Consider the following 24,797-nt stretch of genomic DNA (forward strand, 5'->3'; position numbering starts at 1 on the left):
ATGTCTGTTTCAGAAAGACTTTAAACGTACTTTCCCCCCCTCCAATCATTGCAACAACTTCCACTGTGAAACAGTATAGTGACGTCATCTCCCGGCGCCTCCAAAATACACGTGTGTGGCTCAGTCAGCAGCTCGCGACACGGTGAGGAGAAACGTGTCGAAATAAAGCGTAGAAACTGGTAATTTACCGCAGAAATCATGGGCAAAAAACTCAAAGTCGGAAAAACCAGAAAGGACAAATTCTATCACCTCGCCAAAGAAACGGGTAAGTCGCATAAACATCAACATTACGAAAATATGACACTACCACGTTATTACCTTGTTTATTTTTGTAGATGAACCATAGTAATAGCGTGTATTATAGTACTATAGAGATTATAGTAGCCCTCAAAGTATCGTAGAAGTGTTATGGTAGTCATTTCAATCGGATACCATGCCAATACTACGGTAATGCCATGTTGTGGGCATATACTGATGTTTTTTTGTTCCTCAAATTGCGTATTTTCCGTTTACATTTTTTCCTGACTCCGGTTTCACGCTTACGTTACATTTGAGTAGCAAAAAAATTACGTTACATTACGTTACATATTAGAAAGTGTGCTACTCAACCCCATAGTAAGTACATGTAGTTAATTATTCGTAATCTGTACTTTAATGATTAGTTACACTGTAACAGGCACTTTTAAATAGAGTTATGAAGCGTATGGAACAAAAAGTGACATTTAGGGACTTTGTTATTCATTTTAATTGTTCTGGTAAACACCTTCATTTGGTTACCAATGTTTTACATACATTTCCAGAAAACACAACACAGGATTTCAGAAAAATAAAGCATTTCATAGGTCCTATTGTTGTAAGGGGAAAAAAGTGTTATAAATTCAATTCATTAGACATTACAATTTCATTAAAATGGATTCCCGTATATTGTTGTTTTAAGGTTATCGCTCGCGATCGTCCTTCAAGCTCATTCAGCTCAACCGTAAGTTCCAGTTTCTCCAGAAAGCTCGAGCTCTGGTGGATCTGTGTGCCGCTCCAGGAGGATGGTGAGTAAAAACGTGCTAGTTTCATGATTAGGGCTGGGAATTAAGAAACTAGGCTAGCCCAGCTAACAATTTTTACTTCCAGAGTGTTCTTTTTTTTTTAAGGTTTGTTTTTGGTTAACCAGGAAAGTTTTCTTAACGGAAATGTTCATTTTTGGTTTGTAGAACATTATTTAAGCGTTCCCATTACCTCTTTACTCCGATATCATGGTTGTCAGTAATCATCCGCACACCCAAAGGCATGTATGTATGCCTGTTATATAAATTAAATTAATCCTAGCACATCAACCATAATATGGAGGTTTTGTATAAAGAAATAACCAAGTCACTGCACCTTTAAGTGTAAGAAATAGTTGTGATTTTAGACTTATGTTTACATTTTAATTATTTGGGTGTTTTCTGTGGTCGTGTTTACGTTCCTGCCTTTTATAACTGAGGAGATTATATTCAGAGGAGGGTTAAGTTTAAAATAAAAATGTTTAAATGTAATATTTTTCTTCTGGTCCTTATTATAATTTAAAGGAACACGCCAACTTTTTGGGACTTTGGCTTATTAACTGTATCCCCCGGTGTTAAATAAGTCCATATATATGGCTTCAGCTAGCCTACTGCTCAATAAGTGACAAAATAACGCTAACATTTTCCTATCTACATGTTGCGGTGTGTATAGTCACAGCGTGTACAAATAACACGGTTCAATAACAACATTGCAACATGTAAATAGGAAAATGTTAGCGTTATTTTGTCACTTATTGAGCAGTAGGCTAGCTGAAGCCATATAACTCCAGTCTTTGTGCTAAGCTAGGCTAGCAAGAGTGTGTGTCAGACTGAGTAATGGGGTGCATGGAGATGAGACTGATATATATGGACTTATCTAACTCTGAGGGATACACTTAATAAGCCAAAGTCCTAAAAAGTTGGCGTGTTCCTTTAATATTAATGCTGAAAACTGAAGTAACCCTTTAAATGGGTCATAAGAAATATCAGTAATTATCGATATCAACCGATATGAAACGCTTATATCGTGATACAGTGTGTTGGATCCGTGCATTCGCTCTTAAAGTGACAGCAGCCTAATAAACCTGCTGCTGTCTGCGTCATTAATACTAATCGAAGAACAAAAGAAGTAAACAAAAGCACTCACTGACTTGGAATCGCTAACATTGAGCCGATACCCAACCTATTCCTGATTAGCCCGTCTGTCTTCCACGTTCAGGTTGCAGGTGGCGTCCAAGTTCATGCCCGTGTCCAGCCTCATCATCGGTGAGTTGTGTTTGAGGTCTAATGTCACTGGTTCAGACTCTCAGATGCAGTTTTGACTCTCCTGATTTGATTTCAGGTGTGGATTTGGTGCCGATCAGACCCATCCCAAACGTGGTCACGCTGCAGGAGGACATCACGACGGAGAAATGCAGACAGGTTTGTGTGGCCGCGTCTGTTGGATAGGGTTGGGTACCGTTCACATTTTAATCGGTACTGGTACCTTTTTTCGGTACTTAAAGGGTTAGTTCACCCAGAAATGAAATGTATTTTGGATGCTTCAAGAGACTCTAATTAACCCACTGATGTCTCATATGGACTACTGTGATGATGTTTTTATTCCCTTTCTGGACATGGACAGTATAGTGTGCATACGCTTGCGTACGCTCTCAGACTAAATCTAAAATATCTTAAACTGTGTGTGAAGATGAACGGAGGTCTTACGGGTGTGGAGCGACATTAGGGAGAGGAGTTAATGACAGACATTTCATTTCTGGGTGAACTAACCCTTTAAGTGAATAAGTATTCTGTAGTACCGACGTAATTCGGTGGGTGCCGGTACCCAACCCTACAGTCGGCTCAGGTTTGTGGCCGCAGCTCTGATTAACGCTCTCTGTCCGTCAGGCTATCAGGAAGGAGCTGCAGACGTGGAAGGTGGACGTGGTTCTCAATGATGGCGCGCCCAATGTTGGGGCAAACTGGCAGCACGATGCCTTCACTCAGGGTACCGGGGCAATCAACTTTATTTATACACTGCAAAAAATGCTCTTCTTACTCAGTCATTTCGTCTTGTTTCCAGTCCAAATATCTAACAATTCTAAAATCAAGATGCATTTACTAGATCAGTAAAAAATAACTCAAAATGAAGTGAGTCTTTGCTTAAAATAAGATAAAAAATAAATCTTATTTCTGTTTGGGACGGAAACAAGAAATAAGATTATTATTCTCACCCCATTGGCAGATCATTTTGCCTGTTTTAAGCAAAAACTCTCTTCATTTAGATTTGATTTTCAACAAAACAAGAGAAAATATCTCATGTTGTTTTACTGATCTAGTAAATGCATCTTGATTTAGGAATTGTTAGATATTTGGACTGGAAACAAGACAAAATGACTGAGTAAGAAGAGCATTTTTCGGTCCGGTACACACCGGTTGTGTGTGTTTAGGTGAGAAAGTGTGTGATGGTTTGTGTGTGTGTGTGTCCTGCAGCGAGTCTCACCCTGATGGCTCTGAAACTGGCCTGCGAGTTCCTGACGAAAGGCGGCACGTTCATCACTAAAGTCTTCCGCTCCAAAGACTATCAGCCGCTCATGTGGATCTTCCAGCAGTTCTTCAAGAAGGTCCAGGCCACCAAACCTCAGGCCTCCAGGAACGAGTCCGCCGAGATCTTCGTCGTCTGCCAGAGTAAAGCTCCAGTTCATCCCCTCTCTGGCTGTCTGTGGTGTTGCTCGTTTAATTCAGTCTGTCTATCATTTGTTTGTATCACTTGTTCTATAATTCTATCATCCGTCCATCTATCATCTCTGTCTGTCTATCTATCCGTCCGTCTGTCTCTGTCTATAATCTGTCTGTCTGTCTGTCTTTTGTCCAATAATCCGTCTGTCTTTCTATAATCCATCAATCCATCCATCTATCCGTCTATCTGTCTATAATCAGCCCATCTATCCATCTATCCGTCTGTCTGTCTATAATCCGTCCGTCTATCTATCTATCTATCTATCTATCTATCTATCTATCTATCTATCTATCGTCCAATAATCCGTCTGTCTGATTATCCATCCGTCCATCTATCATGTCTATCTATCTATCCGTCCGTCTGTCTCTGTCTATAATCTGTCTGTCTGTCTGTCTTTTGTCCAATAATCCGTCTGTCTTTCTATAATCCATCAATTCATCTATCTGTCTATAATCAGCCCATCTATCCGTCTGTCTGTCTATAATCCGTCCGTCTATCTATCTATCTATCTATCTATCTATCTATCTATCTATCTATCTATCTATCTATCTATCTATCTATCTATCTATCTATCTATCTCTAGTCCAATAATCCGTCTGTCTGATTATCCATCCATCCATCTATCTATCTGTTTGTCTATAATCCGTCTATCTGTCTGTCTATTATCTATCCATCTATCTATCTGTCTGTCTGTTTTTTGTCCAATAATCTGTCTGTCTATAATCCGTCTATCTATCTATCTATCTATCTATCTATCTATCTATCTATCTATCTATCTATCTATCTATCTATCTATCTATCTATCTATCTATCTATCTAACTATCTATCTATCTATCTATCTATCATCCAATAATCCGTCTGTCTGATTATCTATCTATCCATCCATCTATCTTTTGTCCAATAATCTGTCTGTCTGTCTATAATCCGTCCATCTAGCCATCCATCTATCTTTTGTCCAATAATCTGTCTGTCTGTCTGTCTATAATCCGTCCATCCATCCATCTATCTATCTATCTATCTATCTATCTATCTATCTATCTATCTATCTATCTATCTATCTATCGTCCAATAATCTATCTGTCTGTCTATAATCCATCCATCCAATTATCCGTCTGTCTGATTATCCAGCCATCTATCTATCGTCCATCCATCTATCATCTGTCTGTTTATCCATTAATCCGTCCGTTTATCTATCCATCTATCATCTGTCTGTTTATCCATTAATCCGTCCGTTTATCTATCCATCTATCATCTGTCTGTCCATGTTTATCCATCTGTCTATCATTTGTTTATCGATGTATCTGTCTTCATCCATCAAAATCTGTCTCTCTGTCTCTCTCTCTCTATCTCTATATATGAATATATTTATCTTCTCCTTCAGGTTTTTTGGCACCAGATAAAATTGACAACAAGTTCTTCGACCCCAAACATGCTTTTAAAGAGGTCGATGTACAAGTGAAAACAGTGAAAGAGCTGATTTCCAAAAAAAAGCCCAAAGTATGTCTTACTACACTGTGTATTATTATACAATAATACTAATAATGTTTGTGTTGAATTGACCCGTTTGCTCTGCGGTGTTTCAGGCTGAAGGCTACAGCGATGGAGATCTCACTCTCTATCACATCTTCTCACTCACAGAGTTCCTAAAGGCAGAAAACCCGGTCGATTTCTTGAGCAAAGCCAATAAAGTAGGTTCTCCAGCCACTTCAGCTGAATGCCAGATGTCGTTTAGCCTGTATTTCTCCTCCTAATGTCCATCTGCTTCGCTCCAGATAACCTTTGACGACCCCGAGCTTGAATCGCACCCCATCACTTCATCAGAAATCAAAGAATGCTGCTCTGATATTAAAGTCTTGGGCAGAAAGGAGCTGCGGTGAGTTAAGAAAGTTTTTTAAAGCCGGGTTGTTTAACCTGTTAACTGTCATATTTATCATATAAATATGAAACATGACGACGCCACTTGGGGAGGAGCCCGCTAGAATAATTTATAGCACAGTTTCCATGGTAACAAGGTCCGATTTCAAAACGGTTGAATCTTGAGTTCATAAGCTTTCGAATGATATATAGATTGTCAACATTAGATCAGGATAAATATAAAATATAATTGTTTTAAACATGCAGTGGCAGATGGGCCCACCGGTGGGCCTGTGGCCGTTAACAGGTTAAATGTAGGATGTCCATATATGGAGAGCTGAAATCTGATTGGCTGTTGTGTTGTTAGTCTGTTGTTGTCATGGAGATCGAAGCTGAGGAGATTCCTGGCTAAAAAGCTGAAGCAGGAAGCCGAGCAGCTGAACCATGGCATCAAGTACGTGATTATTAACGTCATTTAATCCACATATCGTACGGTAAAGGCTCATTATTAACTGCGCATTTTAACAGTCTCAGCTCGAACGAGGAGGAGAGCGATACTGACGAGAAGGAAAGCAAGAAAAAGGATGAGGAGAAGGAGACGGACGAAGAGGAAGAAGAGATGGAGAAGAAACTGGCGGAGATGAAAGCTGAAGAGTTTTCTGATCTGAAACGGTAGATTTACGTCACATTTATATCTACTGTGCTTTTTGTTCGTATTTTATGTTTTCATTTCGTTCAAGTTAATAAAAAACTGGCCATGGAAACGTTTCGTTTGGTACTAAAATAACAAATTAAATGTGTAACTACAACTAAAAACAATAGACATGTAAAACATAATTACATATCTATATTGGTTTTAGTTGTAGTTATGCATGTAATTTATTTTAGTACTACACGAAATGGCCAATTGTTTTATTTAATTTAATGTTTTTTATTTCAAATAATAAAAAAAATAGACTTTTTAAAATGTTTTGTTTTAAATTGTTCTATTCATTTTATTTATATGTAAGTTAAAATATATATGTGACTATATAATTTATATATTTTTTTTAATTTTAATATTGAATATTTATTTTAAATGTTTAATTAAATATTTATTATAAACATTTAATACAATTTTAAATTGTTAAATTAAATTTTATTCAAATTAAATATTTATTTTAAACGTTTGATTTTAATATTTAATTAAATATTTATTGTATTAATTTAATTTAAAATGTATTAAACGTTAAATTTTAACATGTAATGAAATATTTATTTTAAATGCCAATACTAACCTTGCTGTGAAAATATTAAAGGGATAGTTCACCCAAAAATGAGAGTGATGTTTATCTGCTGACCCTAAGAGTGTCCGAGATGTGTGTGTGTGTTTGTTTCTTCAGGAGAACACAAATGAAGATGTTTAACTCAGCCGTTGCTCGTATAATGCGTGTCAATGGGGTGTATTTCTATGAGAGTAAAAAACACACACACATACGAGTCCATATTAAACCCTGAGGCTCGTGGAGACACACTGATGTCTTAAGACACGAAACCATCGCTTTCTGCCAGAAACACAACAGTATTTGTGTTATTTTACCTCATATCAGACGAATCTCATCTAGTGTTCCCAGCGCCATTACTTCAGCTGAAGAAGGTCAAAATAACGGCATATATATAATATAATATTATAGATCCCTCATTAATGCCTGTGCAGATCGGTCGAATAAGTATATATATATATGATCACGCCGTTATATTTTATTTACTCAGTCGAAGTAATGGCGCTGGGAACACTAGATGAGATTCGTCTGATATGAGGTAAAAATAACACAAATACTGTTGTGTTTCTGACAGAAAGCGATCGTTTCGTGTCTTAAGACATCAGTGTGTCGTCACGAGCCTCAGGGTTTAATATGGATTCGTATGTGTGTGTGTTTTTTACTCTCATAGAAATACACCCCATTGACACGCATTATACGAGCAACGGCTGAGTTAAACATCTTCATTTGTGTTCTCCTGAAGAAACAAACACACACACATCTCGGACGCTCTTAGGGTCAGCAGATAAACATCACACACATTTTTGGCTGAACTATCCCTTTAAACTGCCGTCTAGCACTAAAACCTGTTGTACTTTACGTGTTTTTGCTGGTGAACAGGAAGAAGAAGAAGCTCCTGAAGGAGAGACGGAAGCAGAGGGAGCGAGTGGAGCTGAAGATGGATCTTCCTGGAGTTTCCATCGCTGAGGCCAACGACTCCTCCATGTTTTCCCTCGCCGCCATCAAAAAGGCAGAGGCAAGAGAAAACATTTAGTCCTGGGGCCTGTTCCATGAAGCTGGTTTAGCTGGTTAGCCAGATATGTTTAAAGGGATAGTTCACCCAATAATGGAAATGTGATGTTTATCTGCTGACCCCCAGTGTATCCGACATGTAGGTGTGTTTGTTTCTTCAGGAGAACACAAATGAAGATTTTTAACTCAACTGTTGCTGTGTGTCCGTCATATAATGGTGTGAATGGGGAACAACTCTATGAGAGTAAAAAAAACATGCTTAGACGACACACAAACCCTGCTGCTCCTGACGACACACTGATGTCTTAAGACACGAACCGATCGGTTTCTGTGAAAAACACAACAGTATTTATGTTATTTTTATACATATAAACCTTTTTTGCTCACCAGCCACTGTGGCTAGTGGTTTTCCAAAGTTACTAGCCACTCAGCATTTTCACTGGCCACAATTTTGCTGTTTGGAAATTACATTGTATGTTTAAAGTTGCCTTTGGCATGCTTAAATTACTTGATTTTGAGTCATTTTACTTGATTTAGAAGATTTAAACCCCTTTCAAACTTTCACGCGAGAGAGCGCGCTGGATATGAGGTAAAAAAATAACACAAATCCTGTTGTGTTTCTCACAGAAACCGATCGGTTCGTGTCTTAAGACATCAGTGTGTCGTCAGGAGCAGCAGGGTTTGTGTGTTGTCTCAGGGCCGGCGTTTGCTATAGGCGAGCTAGGCGGTCGCCTAGGGCGACAATTGTGTTAGGGGCGCGAGCGCGCTCTAGTGCCGTCCATTACTTCCCAATCCCATTAAGCATAGAATCGGAACAAGCGAAATACAACATAATGTTCATGAAACATGATCATCATAGGGCGCCCCCTCAGCCACACGTTTAATTACTTATCAATCTGATTATTGGATTGAATTGATGGTGATTATTGATTATTAGTTCAGGCGTTAGGTCAGGCAAGTGCTCATCTTGCGCGTTCATCAAAAATGAGGCGTCTAAACCCGCGTATGCACAGGGACGGAAAAAGAGAAAAAAAGAAAGGAAGAAAATCGAAAGAAAGCCCAGTATAGAGGTTAGTCTTCTTATCTCAGCCAATAAGTTGTCAAACAAAATAAAATTACTTAGTATGAATCTTATCAACTAATATTTATTTTATAAATATTATTAATATTGTCACCAAACTATCACTTGCTAGTTTTCTACATAATTACTATACGTATTGCAAACATAACTTCACTGACAATAATCTACAATAACCTACATGGATGTCATTAAATATCAAAAGTCCAGTTCGTTATGAATATGAATAACGCTCTCTACGTGGGCGTCGGAAGGAAATAAATACGGCCTCTCGTTTTTTTTTTGTTTTGTTTTTTTTGTTTTTTTACTGGAGCAGCCTAACGATAGATACCATATTATTTACATTAAACAGAAATATGCTGTGTTCACTAAATTCTTCACAGTGGCAGTAGTGTAGTGGTAAGACGCAAGGCATCAAGATTTGATGCTGATCGATCAGAGGATCGATCCTGCCTTTTACCACAGTTGCTCTATTCCCATTACATATCAGATCGGAAAGGCATTTATTTTCAATAAAAAGTGAGAAAATGTTTGAAAAGTGGAAATAAAGCGTCGAACGTGTTTAATAATAAGTGCTTCTCGGTTAGGGGTAGGCCTAGGAAAACAGACATGTGCTGAATTAGAATAGAGACGATAAAAGTGAGTGGAGTGGGGTGGAGGGTTGGGGGGCGCAAAACTCCATCTCGCCTAGGGCAACCAAAGAGCTAGAGCCGGCCCTGTGTTGTCTCAGCATGTTTTTTTTACTCTCATAGAGTTGTTCCCCATTCACACCATTATATGACCGACACACAGCAGCGGTTGAGTTAAAAATCTTCATTTGTGTTCTCCTGAAGAAACAAACACACCTACATGTTGGAGACACTGGGGGTCAGCAGATAAACATCACATTTTAATTTTTGGGAGAACTATCCCTTTAAGCTTAGTTTGGGCCAATCCTGTGTTTTAGTCAAGTGGTTTGGCTTTTAGCTGTGAGTAACATAGGCTACATCTACACTAGTTTCTAAAAACGGTCCATGGTAAATGGACTGCATTTATATAGCGCTTTCAACAGACCCTATGGCCATCCAATGCGCTTTACATGTTGCCTCACATTCACCCATCCATACACTCATTCATACACCGACGGCGGTGTCTGCCATGCAAGGCGCCATCCAGCTCGTCGGGAGCAGTTTGGGGTTAGGTGTCTTGCTCATGGACACCTCGACACTTGGTCAGGTGGAACCGGGGATCGAACCACCAACCTTCCGGTTTGTAGACAACCTACATGAACCACTGAACCACTGCCACCATTTAAAAACGGTCCATGTCCACACTATCATTTTCAATCGTTTTCCAAAAAATGTTCATCTACACTGAAACGTCTGAAAACGCTTACATCCCCGTACTGCGCATGAGCAAATCCAAGACGCTTCAACTTGCGTCATTTCCGCTACTCGTTTATTTACTCTATGAAATTTTGCGGCAATGTCGAGAAAAGGCACTGAGTTTTTTAAATGGGTTGACAGTGCGGTGGAGTTGTTGCTGCGAGTAACGCAAGAATATGAAGTGAAAATGTAGAATGGGAGACGTGCCAAAATAAATACGAGTGAATTGGTCATATGACTGGATCACATGGCTAAAAATCATACTAAAAATGCGTCATCGTATTTAAAAGCCTCCGTTTTCACAGTCCACACTACGACGCGAAGACGGCGTTTTCAAATTTATCCGCTTTGGAGAGCGTTTTCAAAACGATACGTTTTCATTGACTTAAAACGCTGTCTCAGTGTGGACAGAAGGCCAAAACGGAGAGAAAAATATGGACATGACCTTAGCTAAGTTGGGGTTATTTTCTGGATAAGAGATCTCAAACTGAACTTGGACCAATCAGCTGTGAGCAAAGTGACACACCTCTGATGCAATAAAGCCACTCCAAATTAAAGGGTTAGTTCACCCAGAAATGTAGATTGTCATTAATCCCTAATGTGGTTGGACAGCCGTCAGACCTCCGCTCATCTTCACACACAGATGAAGATATTAGTGTTGAAATCCGATGGCTCAGAAAGGCCTTCATTGACACCAATGTCATTTCCTCTCTCAAGACCCATAAAGGCACTAAAGACGTCGTTACAAAGCCCATCTCACTACAGCGGCTCTACGATCATTTATGAAGCGGCGAGAAGAGTTTTAGTGCACAAAAAAAACTAAATAACGACTTATAGAGTGATGGCCGATTTCAAAACAAAGATTCAAACCTGTTTTGAATCAGTGAATTGATTCATGATTCGGATCGCCAATGTCTCGTGATTTCAGCAGTTTGAATCACGATCCGAATCATGAATCAATACGCTGATTCATAACGGTTTGAATCCTATAACCCTGAGTTTGTTACTGTCATGGTACAGGTCTCAGCTCTGTGTGTGTGTGTGTGTGTGTGTAGGGTCTCAGTGCCGTCGCTCAGGGAGACATGAAGAGCGCGGATGCTTTAGTTGAGGAGGATGAGGAGGAGGATCTGCATCTCTCTGATGAAGACGAGCAAATGTCTCTGGCCTCCGACCTCGACTCCGACGACCTCGAGGAAATCGAGGAGAAAGAGAAGGAGATCCAGGACAAGATGCCCAAGAAGAAAAAGTATGGTTATCGTGACTGTTTATATTGTGTTTACATATTAATGTAAAGATATAATAAATACATATATTAACTGTATATTATATTTAAAACGGTTACTGCGGAACATGTGGAAACATCTCCCTCTACTGGCTGTAGTCTTTAGCCTCTGGCCAAAAAAAGCCTTCGATGACACAAAATGATGATATTTGCGTCATCAGATGATTTTTTTTCCAGAAATAAAATACATAAATCTCTCGTCTAGGGGGACATGAGGGGGGAAAGTACAATAATTTGAATATACTACCAGATTTCTACTGATACAAAGCTTAAAGGGTTAGTTCACCCAAAAATGAAATGTCTGTCATTAACTCCTCCCCCTAATGTCGCTCCACACCCGTAAGACCTCCGTTCATCTTCACACACAGTTTAAGATATTTTATATTTAGTCTGAGAGCGTATGCAAGTGTATGCACACTATACTGTCCATGTCCAGAAAGGGAATAAAAACATCATCACAGTAGTCCATATGAGACATCAGTGGGTTAATTAGAGTCTCTTGAAGCATCCAAAAATTTAACGATTCAGTCGGTTATGAATCAGTGTATTGATTCATGATTCGGACTCATGACTCATGAATCAATTCGCTGATTCATAACCGTTTGAATCTTTATTTGAGGATTGAACACAAACCCAGAAGAGAAGACAATGCTGAATAAAGTCGTAGTTTTTGTTATTTTTGGACCCAAATGTATTTCTGATGCTTCAAGAGACTCTAATTAACCCACTGATGTCTCATATGGACTACTGTGATGATGTTTTTATTCCCTTTCTGGACATGGACAGTATAGTGTGCATACACTTGCATACGCTCTCGGACTAAATATAAAATATCTTAAACTGTGTGTGAAGATGAACGGAGGTCTTACGGGTGTGGAGCGACATTAGGGGGAGGAGTTAATGACAGACATTTCATTTTTGGGTGATTTAACCCTTTAATGCTAAATCACTAGTGATGTAAAGTCTATGGTTGTTGTGTCTGAACCATAGACTGTAAAAAAATATGAACGTAGTGTCCAAGATGAGCAGTTTTTAAGCGTAAAGGAGAGCCGACCGTCGCCATCTTGGCATCGCGTCACGCCCGGATAACAGAAAATGGGCAAAGAGGCGGGACGTGGGCGGAGCTTAGGTGACGCAATGACTAGCAGGCAAACGGCAATCCACCTGTCACTCAAAGTGGCCACGCCCTTAATTATGCAGAACTTTAAGGCTTTATATAACGTAAACGGATGAGTTATAAATAAATTCACCCCCTCACAGTCGTCATGAAGGGCAAAATTAGCCGTATAGACCAAAACCACAATTTGTCTCAGGCTGTAAACATGTTTTATTCTGCTGTAAAGTTGGGCATTTTAACATGAGCTCAATGAGATTCTGCTCCTTCTGGAGCCGCTCTAGTGGCCAGTGGAGGAACTGCAGTTTAAGGCACTTCAGTATCGGCTTCAAGAGAAACTGGAGGAGGAGCCGCTTGGTTTGAACAGCGACTATCTCAGCAAGCCTAGGTTTATGTTTATACTGTGGCTCTCAATGTGTCATTGAGGATGCACTTTTATTCAGGGCTGTTTTTGCGTTTCCTGCAGAGTTTCGTTTGCCGCCGAGCAGCAGGACGACGGGGAAACCGACGGGAACGAGCTACTCATCGAACTGGAAGGAAAAGACGATAAGAGAGAGCGCGAGACCAGCATGTGGTTCAGCAAGGTGTGTGAACCGCTATTTTTTTTTTTATTTATTTTTTTTTATGAGCGACGACAAAAAAAACACGTCAGTTTCATCACTGTCAGATACTCACTAAATATACTATTTTGAAAATGTAATGATGCACACAAATGTATGTTTATTGTTTAAAATCATTCATAATCCTACTGCCCCTCCTTTGAAAAAAATTATTACATTTAGCTCAGAGAAGTAAACAAGAGCTGTATTATAAACGCAGGACTCAATTTACTAAATCATGAAAATAGCATTTTGCTTAAAACCCAGTGCAATGCATCTCCTTGCTCTAAACAGGGTTAATGTTTTTATTGTCCCTAATAAAAGTAATACTAATAATAATTTAGACCAATCCAGATCCCTGAAGCTAGATTTTAAAGCTTTAACCTTCACGCAGGACATCTTTGCTGAGCTGGATCTGGATGATGACACAGACGCCATGAGCGAACTGAGACAAACCCAGCTGCTGCAATCTGGGAAGGGCAAAAAGAGGAAGGCGGAGCCTGCCGCACAGGAAGAGGAAGTGCCCGCGCCCTCACAGGAAGTGAAGAAAACTGAAGACGACAGCGACTCCGATGACGACAGCAGCGATGATGAGAGGTGCCGCTTATATATTGGTTTACATTAGGGGGGGGGGCACTCAGTTTCAGTCACTCATGTCAGTCTTGAGTACCTATAGAGTAGTTTTGCATCCTTCATATCTCAGAAAAATCTTTAGTTTTATTATATTTCTAAAAGAAAGATTGGCTGTACCGTCTTTCCGAATAAAAACGAGCGCCTAGAGGCGTATCATGTGGGCGGAGCTAAAGAATGATGAGGCGTACAGTGTGGGCGGAGCTAAAGAATGAGGCGTATCGTGTGGGCGGAGCTAAAGAATGACGAGCCGTATCGTGTGGGCGATCTAAAGAATGACGGCCGTATCGTGTGGGCGGAACTAAAGAATGACGAGGTGTATCGTGTGGGCGGAGCTAAAGAATGATGAGGCGTATCGTGTGGGCAGAGCTAAAGAATGACGAGGTGTATCGTGTGGGCGGAGCTAAAGAATGACGGCCGTATCATGTGGGCGGAGCTAAAGAATGACGAGGTGTATCGTGTGGGCGGAACTAAAGAATGATGAGGCGTATCGTGTGGGCGGAGCTAAAGAATGGCGGCCGTATCGTGTGGGCAGAGCTAAAGAATGACGAGCCGTATCGTGTGGGCGGATCTAAAGAATGACGGCCGTATCGTGTGGACGGAACTAAAGAATGACGAGGCGTATCGTGTGGGCGGAGCTAAAGAATGGCGGCCGTATCGTGTGGACGGAACTAAAGAATGACGGGGCGTATCGTGTGGGCGGAGCTAAGGAATGACGGGGCGTATCGTGTGGGCGGAGCTAAAGAATGACGAGGCGTATCGTGTGGGTGGAGCTAAAGAATGACGAGGCAAATCGTGTGGGCGGAGCTAAAGAATGACGAGGCGAATCGTGTGGGCGGAACTAAAGAATGACGGGGCATATTGTGTGGGCGGAGCTAAAGAATGACGAGGCGTATCGTGTGAGTGGAGCTAAAGAATGACGGGCGTATCGTGTGAGTGGAGCTAAAGAATGACGGGCGTATCGTGTGAGTGAAGCTAAAGAATGACGGGCGTATAGTGTGGGTGGAGCTAAAGAATGACGGGCGTAACGTGTGAGTGGAGCTAAAGAATGACGGGCGTATCGTGTGAGTGGAGCTAAAGAATGACGGGCGTATCGTGTGAGTGGAGCTAAAGAATGACGGGCGTATCGTGTGAGTGAAGCTAAAGAATGACGGGCGTATAGTGTGGGTGGAGCTAAAGAATGACGGGCGTAACGTGTGAGTGGAGCTAAAGAATGACGGGCGTATCGTGTGGGCGGAGCTAAAGAATGACGAGACGTATCGTGTGAGCGGACCTTAAGAATGATGAGGCGTATCGTGTGGGTGGAGCTTAATGACGAGGTGTATCGTGTGGGCGGAGCTAAATAATGACGGGCGTATCGTGTGGGCAGAGCTAAAGAATGACGGGCGTATCGTGTGGGCGGAGCTAATGAGTGACGCGACGTATCGTGTGAGCGGAGCTTAAGAATGATGAGGCGTATCGTGTGGGTGGAGCTTAATGACGAGGTGTATCGTGTGGGCGGAGCTAAATAATGACGGGCGTATCGTGTGGGCAGAGCTAAAGAATGACGGGCGTATCGTGTGGGCGGAGCTAATGAGTGACGCGACGTATCGTGTGAGCGGAGCTTAAGAATGACGAGGCGTATCGTGTGGGTGGAACTCAATGACGAGGCGTATCGTTTGGGCGGAGCTAAAGAATGACGAACGCGCGCAGCTTTTGCGCTGAGAGCGTCTGAAAGCTCTATGCTTAAACGAGGAAAAAAACACCCTAAATAAACCATTGAAATCAATCAGATTTAGCCATACATATATGATCCAGAATCTGATCTAGAGGCTGAAATTGAACAGAAGCAGCAACGACAACAGTAGGGTTTCTTATTGGTAACGTTATGTACTGTAACTTATATATGCTAAGAGGCTTGTCATGCTCGAATTTTACAACATCTGTGTGTGTTTACGGACTATTGTATGTGATGTAATGTTAGCAGTAGCAAGCGGAACGGTTTTACAGGTCAGACTAGTGTGTGTTTACATAGAAAAGCAATGGAATAGAAGTGCATTTGAATGAACGAGTCGATAGTGAACAACACAAAGACATTTGAAGCTTACCCACCGCCTGCTTCAAACACACGACTGTGAAGCTTAATTGCTGGTACCGCTCCATCTTTCAGCATTAGACGAGCTACAAATCCAGAGTTGAACTGGGCCTTGTTTATAAACCATCGTCGCTGAAATGCAGGGAACAAACAAAAACACTTTCACAACTCTGGAAAAACAAACTCCATCCACTGTCCCATTAACGCTGGGATCTTTGGGAAGCTGTAAAGGGTTTGTCTGGCTATCCCCAGACCAAGCTCAGTTTAAGATTGAACATTGGTCTGTGGAGTCTGCTCTGTATTTTCTACTGCACAAGAAGCGTGATCAACGGGCATTATTCAAATGACTCTGAACGCAATTGGATAGTCTTTCAACCAATCAGACCACAAGAGGAATGATCAACGAGCATTATTCAAATGACTCTGTACGCAATTGGATAGTCCTTCAACCAATCAGACCACAAGAGGCGTGATCAACGAGCATTATTGAAATGACTCTGTATGCAATTGGATAGTCTTTTAATTAGGGGTGTCCATGGTTAACCGATTAACCGTTAAAAATTGCGTAACCGAGTGAAACATTTTGCTCGGTTAAGTGGCGTTGTGCTTTGAATTTAGTTGTAATATATTTTTGCACCCCTAGAGACCGCCAGAGCGCTCCCAGACATTTGTAATATATCCACAAGAAGAAGTCATGACCAGCTTTCTAAGCGGGCAAAGAAAGTGTGGGAGCACTTTAAAAATGAGAGTGACGGGGCAAAATGAAAGTATTGCGATGCAGTGCTTACCGCATTTGTCAGGCTATAAGGCGCTCCGGAGTATGAGTGTCGCATCAGTAAAAAAAAATGCGTCATGAAGAGGAAAATAACATACGTCGCACTGGACTATAAGTCGCATTAGGGCAGAAGCAGAGCGGGAGCCGCGTGCGCTGTACATAACAGATCAGAAGAAAGAAAGTTTGAAGTGAGAAACTTGTGAATGGCTAGAGAAATGCAGGGGTTACTTTAACTGTAATGAAGAAAAGAAAAAAGTTAATCGCGGACTGAAAGCAAGATGGCCAGAGCTGAAGGAACGAGTCCACAGATGCTTGAACTGCCGCGCGAGGCAAACGCTGTGTGAATCATTTTCGGCTGCATATTTTACTACATGCCCTAATCATGCAGGCACCCTCGCGGCCACGTGCATTGCTTGTGAACTGGTGCGCGCATCTCATCCTAATTTAACGAAACTCAGCTTACGCCTCGCAGACATGAAATATATCTTAAGAAAGCTTGAAATGTCTTTTAACAATTTAAAACTAAAAGAAATAGGCTACTCTCTGATAATGTAATCCATGATGTGCATTTCTCTCTATAGGCGCGTTCATCACGGAGATGGCGGTCGTCATATTAATAAACAAAAAATAACCCTGACGCACAATATGGTTAACCGAGTATTAACCGCTAAGGGCCTCGGTTAACGGTTAATGAAAAATTTGAAAACGTGCAGCCCTACTTTTAATCAATCAGACCACAAGAGGTGTGATCAACGAGCATTATTCAAATGACTCTGCTTAATTGGATAGTCTTTCAACCAATCAGACCACAAGAGGCGTGATCAACGAGCATTATTCAAATGACTCTGAACGCAATTGGATAGTCTTTCAACCAATCAGACCACAAGAGGCGTGATCAACGGGCAACGGCCCTTCGCTTCTCTATCTGTCATTGTGTTAAATCCGCCAAGAGGTGGATAATTCAGTCTGTGATCGGTTCCCACAAAAGTGTAACAGCAGCAGTAGAGATTAATGTATGGGTTTCCAGACTGAGTTGCCGGGAAAAATCAAATCGCTGGCAGATCAGGGTGGGTTTACCCAGTCTAGTACAGGGTTGATTTGCTCTGGCAACCAAAAACACACTTCTTTTGTGACTGTTGATTTCATGTAGTCCTGTTAGCCTGTGATTCCTGCAGCCGGCCCAAAACTCGAGAAAAAAAAAAGTTCCGAATCTTATGAGAAACCCGGAAGGAGTATTTTTGGCACTGGAATGCTCCATCAAACATCCAACTTTCTTTCTTTTTTTTTTTGAAACTTTGTCCAAGTTTAGGATGGGAATCCAAGTATTTAACTGTGTAAAAAGCTCAGTATGCATGAACCAGCCCTCTTTAGCGCTGCGCAGGCTCAATTATGTTCTTAACATGTTTCTCAACAGGGAAATCGCACAAATGAAACACGCCTCAGCGGCAGTCGGCACGGGAGGAGCGGCTGATGACGACAACTTCCAAGTTGTTCCTGTTGAAAACACAAGTCAGTTCAGATCTATATTCAACATTTAACATCATCAGAGAATTGTGTTCATTAATGCCCATAAAACCGCTTGCAGGAAAGTTGTGAAATTTGGCACACAGATAAAGGGTGGTCTGAACTGTCACCGTAGCAAATTTGGAGTCTCTAACTCAATCTAGTGCCACCACCGGTCCAAAGTTTCACTCATATTTATGGTTTCACAAGAAGGGTTACTTCAGATACAGTGAAGCATGCGGAGTCGAACGATACCCAATTTTACCCCTTAACCATTTTTAGACCGATCTCATGAAATAGCGTATGTATGACATGCCAATTTGTATGCCCTTTTGGCATGCTATCAAGACGCATAATGGCTTTTTAGCGTGTTTATCAACGCTGTTTCATTCTATCCCCCTACACTACCCCTAAACCTACCCATCACACACACCCCTCTAAACCTACCCATCACACACAGGCATAGGCGTAGACATACGCGCGGAGATGACGGTTCGTTTAGGCGTAGACATACGCGCGGAGATGACGGTTCGTTTAGGCGAAGACATACGCGCGGAGATGACTGTTTGTGCGGAGATGACGGCTCGTTTAGGCGTAGACATACGCGCGGAGATGACGCTTCGTTTAGGCGTAGACATACGCGCGGAGATGACGCGTCGTTTAGGCGTAGACATACGCGCGGAGATGACGCTTCGTTTAGGCGTAGACATACGCGCGGAGATGACGCTTCGTTTAGGCGTAGACATACGCGCGGAGATGACGCTTCGTTTAGGCGCAGACATACGCGCGGAGATGACGCGTCGTTTAGGCGTAGACATGCGCGCGGAGATGACGCGTCGTTTAGGCGTAGACATACGCGCGGAGATGGCGCTTCGTTTAGGCGTAGACATACTTGCAGAGATGACGCTTCGTTTAGGCGCAGACATACGCGCGGAGATGACTCTTCGTTTAGGCGCAGACATACGCGCGGAGATGACGCTTCGTTTAGGCGTAGACATGCGCGCGGAGATGACGCGTCGTTTAGGCGTAGACATACGCGCGGAGATGACGCTTCGTTTAGGCGAAGACATACGCGCGGAGATGACTGTTTGTGCGGAGATGAGGGTTCGTTTAGGCGTAGACATACGCGCGGAGATGACGCTTCGTTTAGGCGTAGACATACGCACGGAGATGACGCGTCGTTTAGGCGTAGACATACGCGCGGAGATGACGCTTCGTTTAGGCGTAGACATATGCGCGGAGATGACGCTTCGTTTAGGCGCAGACATGCGCGCGGAGATGACGCTTCGTTTAGGCGTAGACATACGCGCGGAGATGACGGTTCGTTTAGGCGTAGACATACGCGCGGAGATGACGCTTCGTTTAGGCGCAGACATACGCGCGGAGATAACGCTTCGTTTAGGCGTAGACATACGCGCGGAGATGACGCTTCGTTTAGGCGTAGACATACGCGCGGAGATGACGGTTCGTTTAGGCGTAGACATACGCGCGGAGATGACGGTTCGTTTAGGCGTAGACATACGCGCGGAGATGACGCTTCGTTTAGGCGCAGACATACGCGCGGAGATGACGCTTCGTTTAGGCGTAGACATACGCGCGGAGATGACGCTTCGTTTAGGCTTAGACATACGCGCGGAGATGACGCTTCGTTTAGGCGTAGACATACGCGCGGAGATGACGCTTCGTTTAGGCGTAGACATACGTGCGGAGATGACGCTTCGTTTAGGCGTAGACGACGGTCCGTTTAGGCGTAGACATACGCGCGGAGATGACGCTTCGTTTAGGCGTAGACGACGGTCCGTTTAGGCGTAGACATACGCGTTGAGATGACGCTTCGTTTAGGCGTAGACATACGCGCGGAGATGACGCTTCGTTTAGGCGTAGACATACGCGCGGAGATGACGCTTCGTTTAGGCGTAGACATACGCGCGGAGATGACGCTTCGTTTAGGCGTAGACATACGCGCGGAGATGACGCTTCGTTTAGGCGTAGACATACGCGCGGAGATGACGCTTCGTTTAGGCGTAGACATACGCGCGGAGATGACGCTTCGTTTAGGCGTAGACATACGCGCGGAGATGACGCTTCGTTTAGGCGTAGACATACGCGCGGAGATGACGCTTCGTTTAGGCGTAGACGACGGTCCGTTTAGGCGTAGACATACGCGCGGAGATGACGCTTCGTTTAGGCGTAGACGACGGTCCGTTTAGGCGTAGACATACGCGTTGAGATGACGCTTCGTTTAGGCGCAGACATACGCGCGAAGATGAATTTTGGGTGGCCGCCAAAACACAATTTTGTCCCGCCAAAGCCTTATTTAATGAGTTATTGTGATTTATAAATTAATGTAGATTACTAATGCATGTGAAAGGGCGCACGTTAACTGAGTGACGGAAAACGAGCAGAGCCTGCATGCACTCCCTGTCTTGTCTTCAAAACAATCACCGTCTGAGCTCTCTCATTTACACATATCAATCAAAATCAACTGAACTTACACAATGGTAAAAGGTCAGAAGACTGAATCCATGTTCCACGTGGCGCGTTCGCACAATATTTTCCCTGAATTACTGCTAAATGTGTTGTGCTCAAATCGCCCCTCTTTTAACAGACGTTTTGCACACGCAGCTGACATAAACATACTTTCAAATACACGGAAAAGTATCCTTAAGAAGTGTTTTCTGTGATGAAAATCTTTTGCGTTGTTTTAACAGTCTAGATTCACATATAACGTGTCCGCTTTTGTCCGATTCGCGAACTAATGACTCATTTGAACCGATTCATTTGAATGAACTGATCTGTCTACTGAACTCACGATTCGGTGTGTAATCATTTACTCACAACACCTCTGAAATGAGAACGCAAGTGTGCCTACCCCATTAAACAAGAGGGGCTAGTAAGAATTAGTCTTAATAATCCACAGTATTTTCATGTATTTATTTTGAGTATTTATATTGATAATGGGTAGAAAATTACCACAAAAAAAGTGTTTAGACGGGAATAAGGTGAAACCAGAACAACACAAGTTGTTGATAGCCAATAATTGTATTAAGTTGTATATAGTAGAGAATTAGGCTATTTGTTATTACATTTTTAATGGTACTTTTTAATGATTGTTGCCAAAATAATGAATTTTGTCGTGAACTGCTATATTTAATGAGTGGATTGACATGTCATAACGAAACTCGGTAAGTATCATCGGCATCAAAGTTTTAAATAATTAGCCGAACCATTTTTCCAAATTCCTCCCCAAAGACTGTTTGTCCGATTTTCACCAGATTAACTTCAGACCATGCCGCCAAAAAGTTATGGATTTTGTGTTGATAGACAAAACCGTTTTTTGTATACCGCATCAATGAATTGGATTGCATAATCCCAAACTGCATCTGAGGCTGTATCGTTGGAAAGATTTGACATATTGACACCAAACTGTATGTGTGTAATTTTCACCCAACATTGACCACATCAGATAAAAGTTTGGTGTTAGCGCCATCTATTGGTTAAAAGTAAAAAGCAATTATGTGTCACATTACAAGTGATTTGTATTTATGGGATTTTTAAACATTATGATTAAAGTCGTCTCCAAATGTCTTTACTCAATGTTGCAGTTGATCTGATGCTCCATGCCTTGATTTTTAGCTCCTCATTCAGCCTCTGTGGTGTTTGGCCCCTTAATCGCTGCTTGCAGCTATATTTCATTTGTGTAATAATGTCTCTGTTTCGCAGATAAACGTGCTCGGATTCTCAACGCAGAAGGTTTGGCGCTCGGTGCTCAGATCGCCACCTCCAAAAAGAGAGCGAGAGACCTGATCGACGGATCTTTCCACAGGTGAGAAAACACACACGGCAAAAAATGCTCTTCTTACTCAGTCATTATGTCTTATTTCTGGTATAAATATCTAACAATTCTTGAATCAAGATGCCTTTACTCGATAAGTAAACCAACATTTGATATTTTTGCTTGTTTTCTAAAAAATAAAATCTAAATGAAGAGAGTTTTTGCTTAAAACAGGCAAAATGATCTGCCAATAGGGTGAGAAAAATAATCTTATTTCTGATTGAAATCTTGTTTCCGTCCCAAACAGAAATAAGATTATTTTAAGTGAGTTTTAAGCAAAAACTCACTTCATTTTGATATTTTTCCCCCAGAAAACAAGCAAAAGCATCTTCTCATTTTACTTATCTAGTAAATGCATCTTGTTTTAAGAACTTTTAGATATTTGGACTGGAAACAAGATTTGTTTCTGAGGTAATAAAGTCGTCTTTATGCCGCCTCTTGCAGGTTTGCAAACTCTGAGGACATGACCGAAGTTCCCATCTGGTTTTTTGACGATGAAAAGAAGCACCGGAAAAGGCCTATTCCTGTCTCCAAAGAAATGGTGGAGGAATACAAGCAGAAATGGCGGGAAATCAACGCCCGTCCAATCAAACGGGTGGCAGAGGCCAAAGCCCGCAAGAAGAGACGGGTAAGATGATTTTAGCGCCTTTCAGATAAGAGTATTAATTAATAATAAAATTAAAGGTAATCAATAAAATAGTTATGGTAAGGTCAAGGTATTTATAATAATAATATGTATGTTTAATAGTGTTTTAATGTTTAATTTTACAGAAATGTAAAATTAATGTTTGTTTCGAGTATTTTTTTCTTTTTTAGGAGTTTCAATTTTTTTTAGGTTAAGTTTATTATTATTAAATACTAAAGTATATTACATTTTCATTAAAAAAAAATCTAAATATCAATAAAATAATTAATTGATACATTTTATTTTTTAGTAGTTTTAAGTTTTTTTAGGTTATGTTTATTATTACTATTTTAAAATACTAAAGTATATTACATTTTCATTAAAAAAATTCTAAATATCAATAAAATCAATTATTTTATTTTATAATAACAAAAATACAATAAGATTGTATATCAGAATCTTTTGAAATTTAAAAAACAAAATATTATTAATAAAATTATTGATCACTACAATAATATATTTTAAAATGTATGTATGTATGTGTAGATTATATATATTTGTTAGCATTTTATTTTAAATATAATTTATATATAATGTAAACATCTTTTAAACATAAACATATTTTATCTATTAATAATAATAAACTGAAAATCATAAGCAGAACATAACCATATTATTTTCCACATTTCAGAGCATTAATAAATGAAATTATAATAAAAATAATAATAAATTATATTGTATTTTTATTGATAATTTGTCATTTGTTTTAGTTTTTTATTTAAAAGATGTTTAATTTTTTTATTTTGTTTGAATCTTTTATTTTCCACCCATGAATTTTATTTATTATTTTGTGATTTATAATATTGTGTTAACTATATTATTAATTTTATTTAAACATTCATTTATTAATATTTTAAAAATTACTCTATTAAATGAAATGTTCAAAAATTGTTAGCCACTGGTAAATTGTAATGAAGGACATACACTGACTTCATATGCATTTTTTCCCTTCTTCTTATAGACGTTGAAGAAGTTGGAGCAAGCCAAGAAAAAGGCTGAAGCCGTTGTGGACACGGTGGATATTTCAGAGCGAGAAAAAATGGCACAGCTCAAAAGGTCAGTGTCGGTATCGACGCGCCGGCTTCTCTTCACGGCAAACTCATGAAAACTAATTTTCCTTTGTTCACAGCATCTACAAAAAGGCCGGCGTGGGTAAAGAGAAGCAGGACGTCACGTATATTGTGGCCAAAAAAGGCGTCGGACGCAAAGTGCGGCGTCCGGCCGGAGTCAAAGGCGTTTTCCGTGTGGTGGATGGACGGATGAAGAAAGACACGAGGGCCGCGCAGAGGAAGGATGACAAGCGGGGCAAAGGAGGGCGTGGCAATACAGGGGGGCGTGGCAAAGGAGGGCATGGCAAAGGAGGGCGGGGCAACACAGGGGGGCGGGGCATGAAGGCAGGAAAAGGACGTCCGAAGAAGTGAGCGACGCCCCTCACGCCCTCATTCAGACTGCTAATTTAGCTAACCGCGTCATACTGACTGGATTATTAGCGCTGTATGCTAATATACTCCTCCAGCCTCTTGTTTCCCGACAACATGCTGTTTTGCTCGGACTTTGACACACTTGATTATAAATAAGGGGCTGAACCTTTAGACCGATCAGACGTGGCTCCAACTGTCAGCACTGTTAAAATGCTGCGTGTTTTGATGTTAAACATATACTTTGTGGTTTATGAACTTCAGGTGTATATGCTAACCTCATGATTTTTCTGGATTTATGTCAATGTATGTGAAAAAAACAATCTGCTTGGATTTGCTAGTGACTTAATAAATACACTGAAATTGACAAATTGTGTCTTGGTAAATCATGCTAAATGTATATTTTGTTTGTGTGTGTATATTTTTATATATATATATATATATATATATATATATATATATATATATATATATATATATATATACAGTCTTGTTCAAAATAATAGCAGTACAATGTGACTAACCAGAATAATCAAGGTTTTTAGTATATATTTTA

The 24,797-nt window shown here is 40.9% G+C and overlaps 2 protein-coding genes across 2 annotated transcripts in view; one reads left to right on the plus strand and one right to left on the minus strand.

The window, feature by feature from the left end:
• The window catches only part of lonp1 (lon peptidase 1, mitochondrial), an 89,493-nt gene that overhangs the window by 51,526 nt on the left and 13,170 nt on the right, over positions 1 to 24,797 (minus strand). Inside the window, exon 2 of the mRNA XM_067415230.1 lies at positions 16,043 to 16,157. Within this exon, the coding sequence (XP_067271331.1) occupies positions 16,043 to 16,093 (51 nt within the window). The 5' untranslated portion in view covers positions 16,094 to 16,157. The remainder of the gene's footprint in view (positions 1 to 16,042; positions 16,158 to 24,797) is intronic.
• ftsj3 (FtsJ RNA 2'-O-methyltransferase 3) lies at positions 45 to 24,593 on the plus strand. Its single transcript, XM_067415231.1, has 20 exons — positions 45 to 265; positions 938 to 1,043; positions 2,257 to 2,303; positions 2,380 to 2,459; positions 2,925 to 3,024; positions 3,510 to 3,704; positions 5,139 to 5,254; positions 5,341 to 5,445; positions 5,530 to 5,630; positions 5,979 to 6,065; positions 6,140 to 6,283; positions 7,753 to 7,888; positions 11,382 to 11,572; positions 13,189 to 13,306; positions 13,716 to 13,918; positions 18,215 to 18,309; positions 22,027 to 22,129; positions 22,583 to 22,766; positions 23,785 to 23,879; positions 23,953 to 24,593. The coding sequence occupies exons 1-20, from the start codon at positions 199 to 201 to the stop codon at positions 24,242 to 24,244; spliced, it is 2,565 nt and encodes an 854-aa protein (XP_067271332.1). The 5' UTR covers positions 45 to 198; the 3' UTR covers positions 24,245 to 24,593.

The sequence above is a fragment of the Pseudorasbora parva genome, chromosome 14, assembly GCF_024679245.1.
Source record: "Pseudorasbora parva isolate DD20220531a chromosome 14, ASM2467924v1, whole genome shotgun sequence".
NCBI lineage: Eukaryota > Metazoa > Chordata > Actinopteri > Cypriniformes > Gobionidae > Pseudorasbora > Pseudorasbora parva.

Coding starts and splice junctions, on each gene's coding strand:
- ftsj3 (XM_067415231.1), top strand. CDS start 199: ATGGGCAAAAAACTCAAAGTCGGAAAAACCAGAAAGGACAAATTCTAT. Junction 6,284..7,752: donor GAGTTTTCTGATCTGAAACG/GTAGATTTACGT, acceptor GCTGGTGAACAG/GAAGAAGAAGAAGCTCCTGA. Junction 22,130..22,582: donor ATCGACGGATCTTTCCACAG/GTGAGAAAACAC, acceptor CGCCTCTTGCAG/GTTTGCAAACTCTGAGGACA.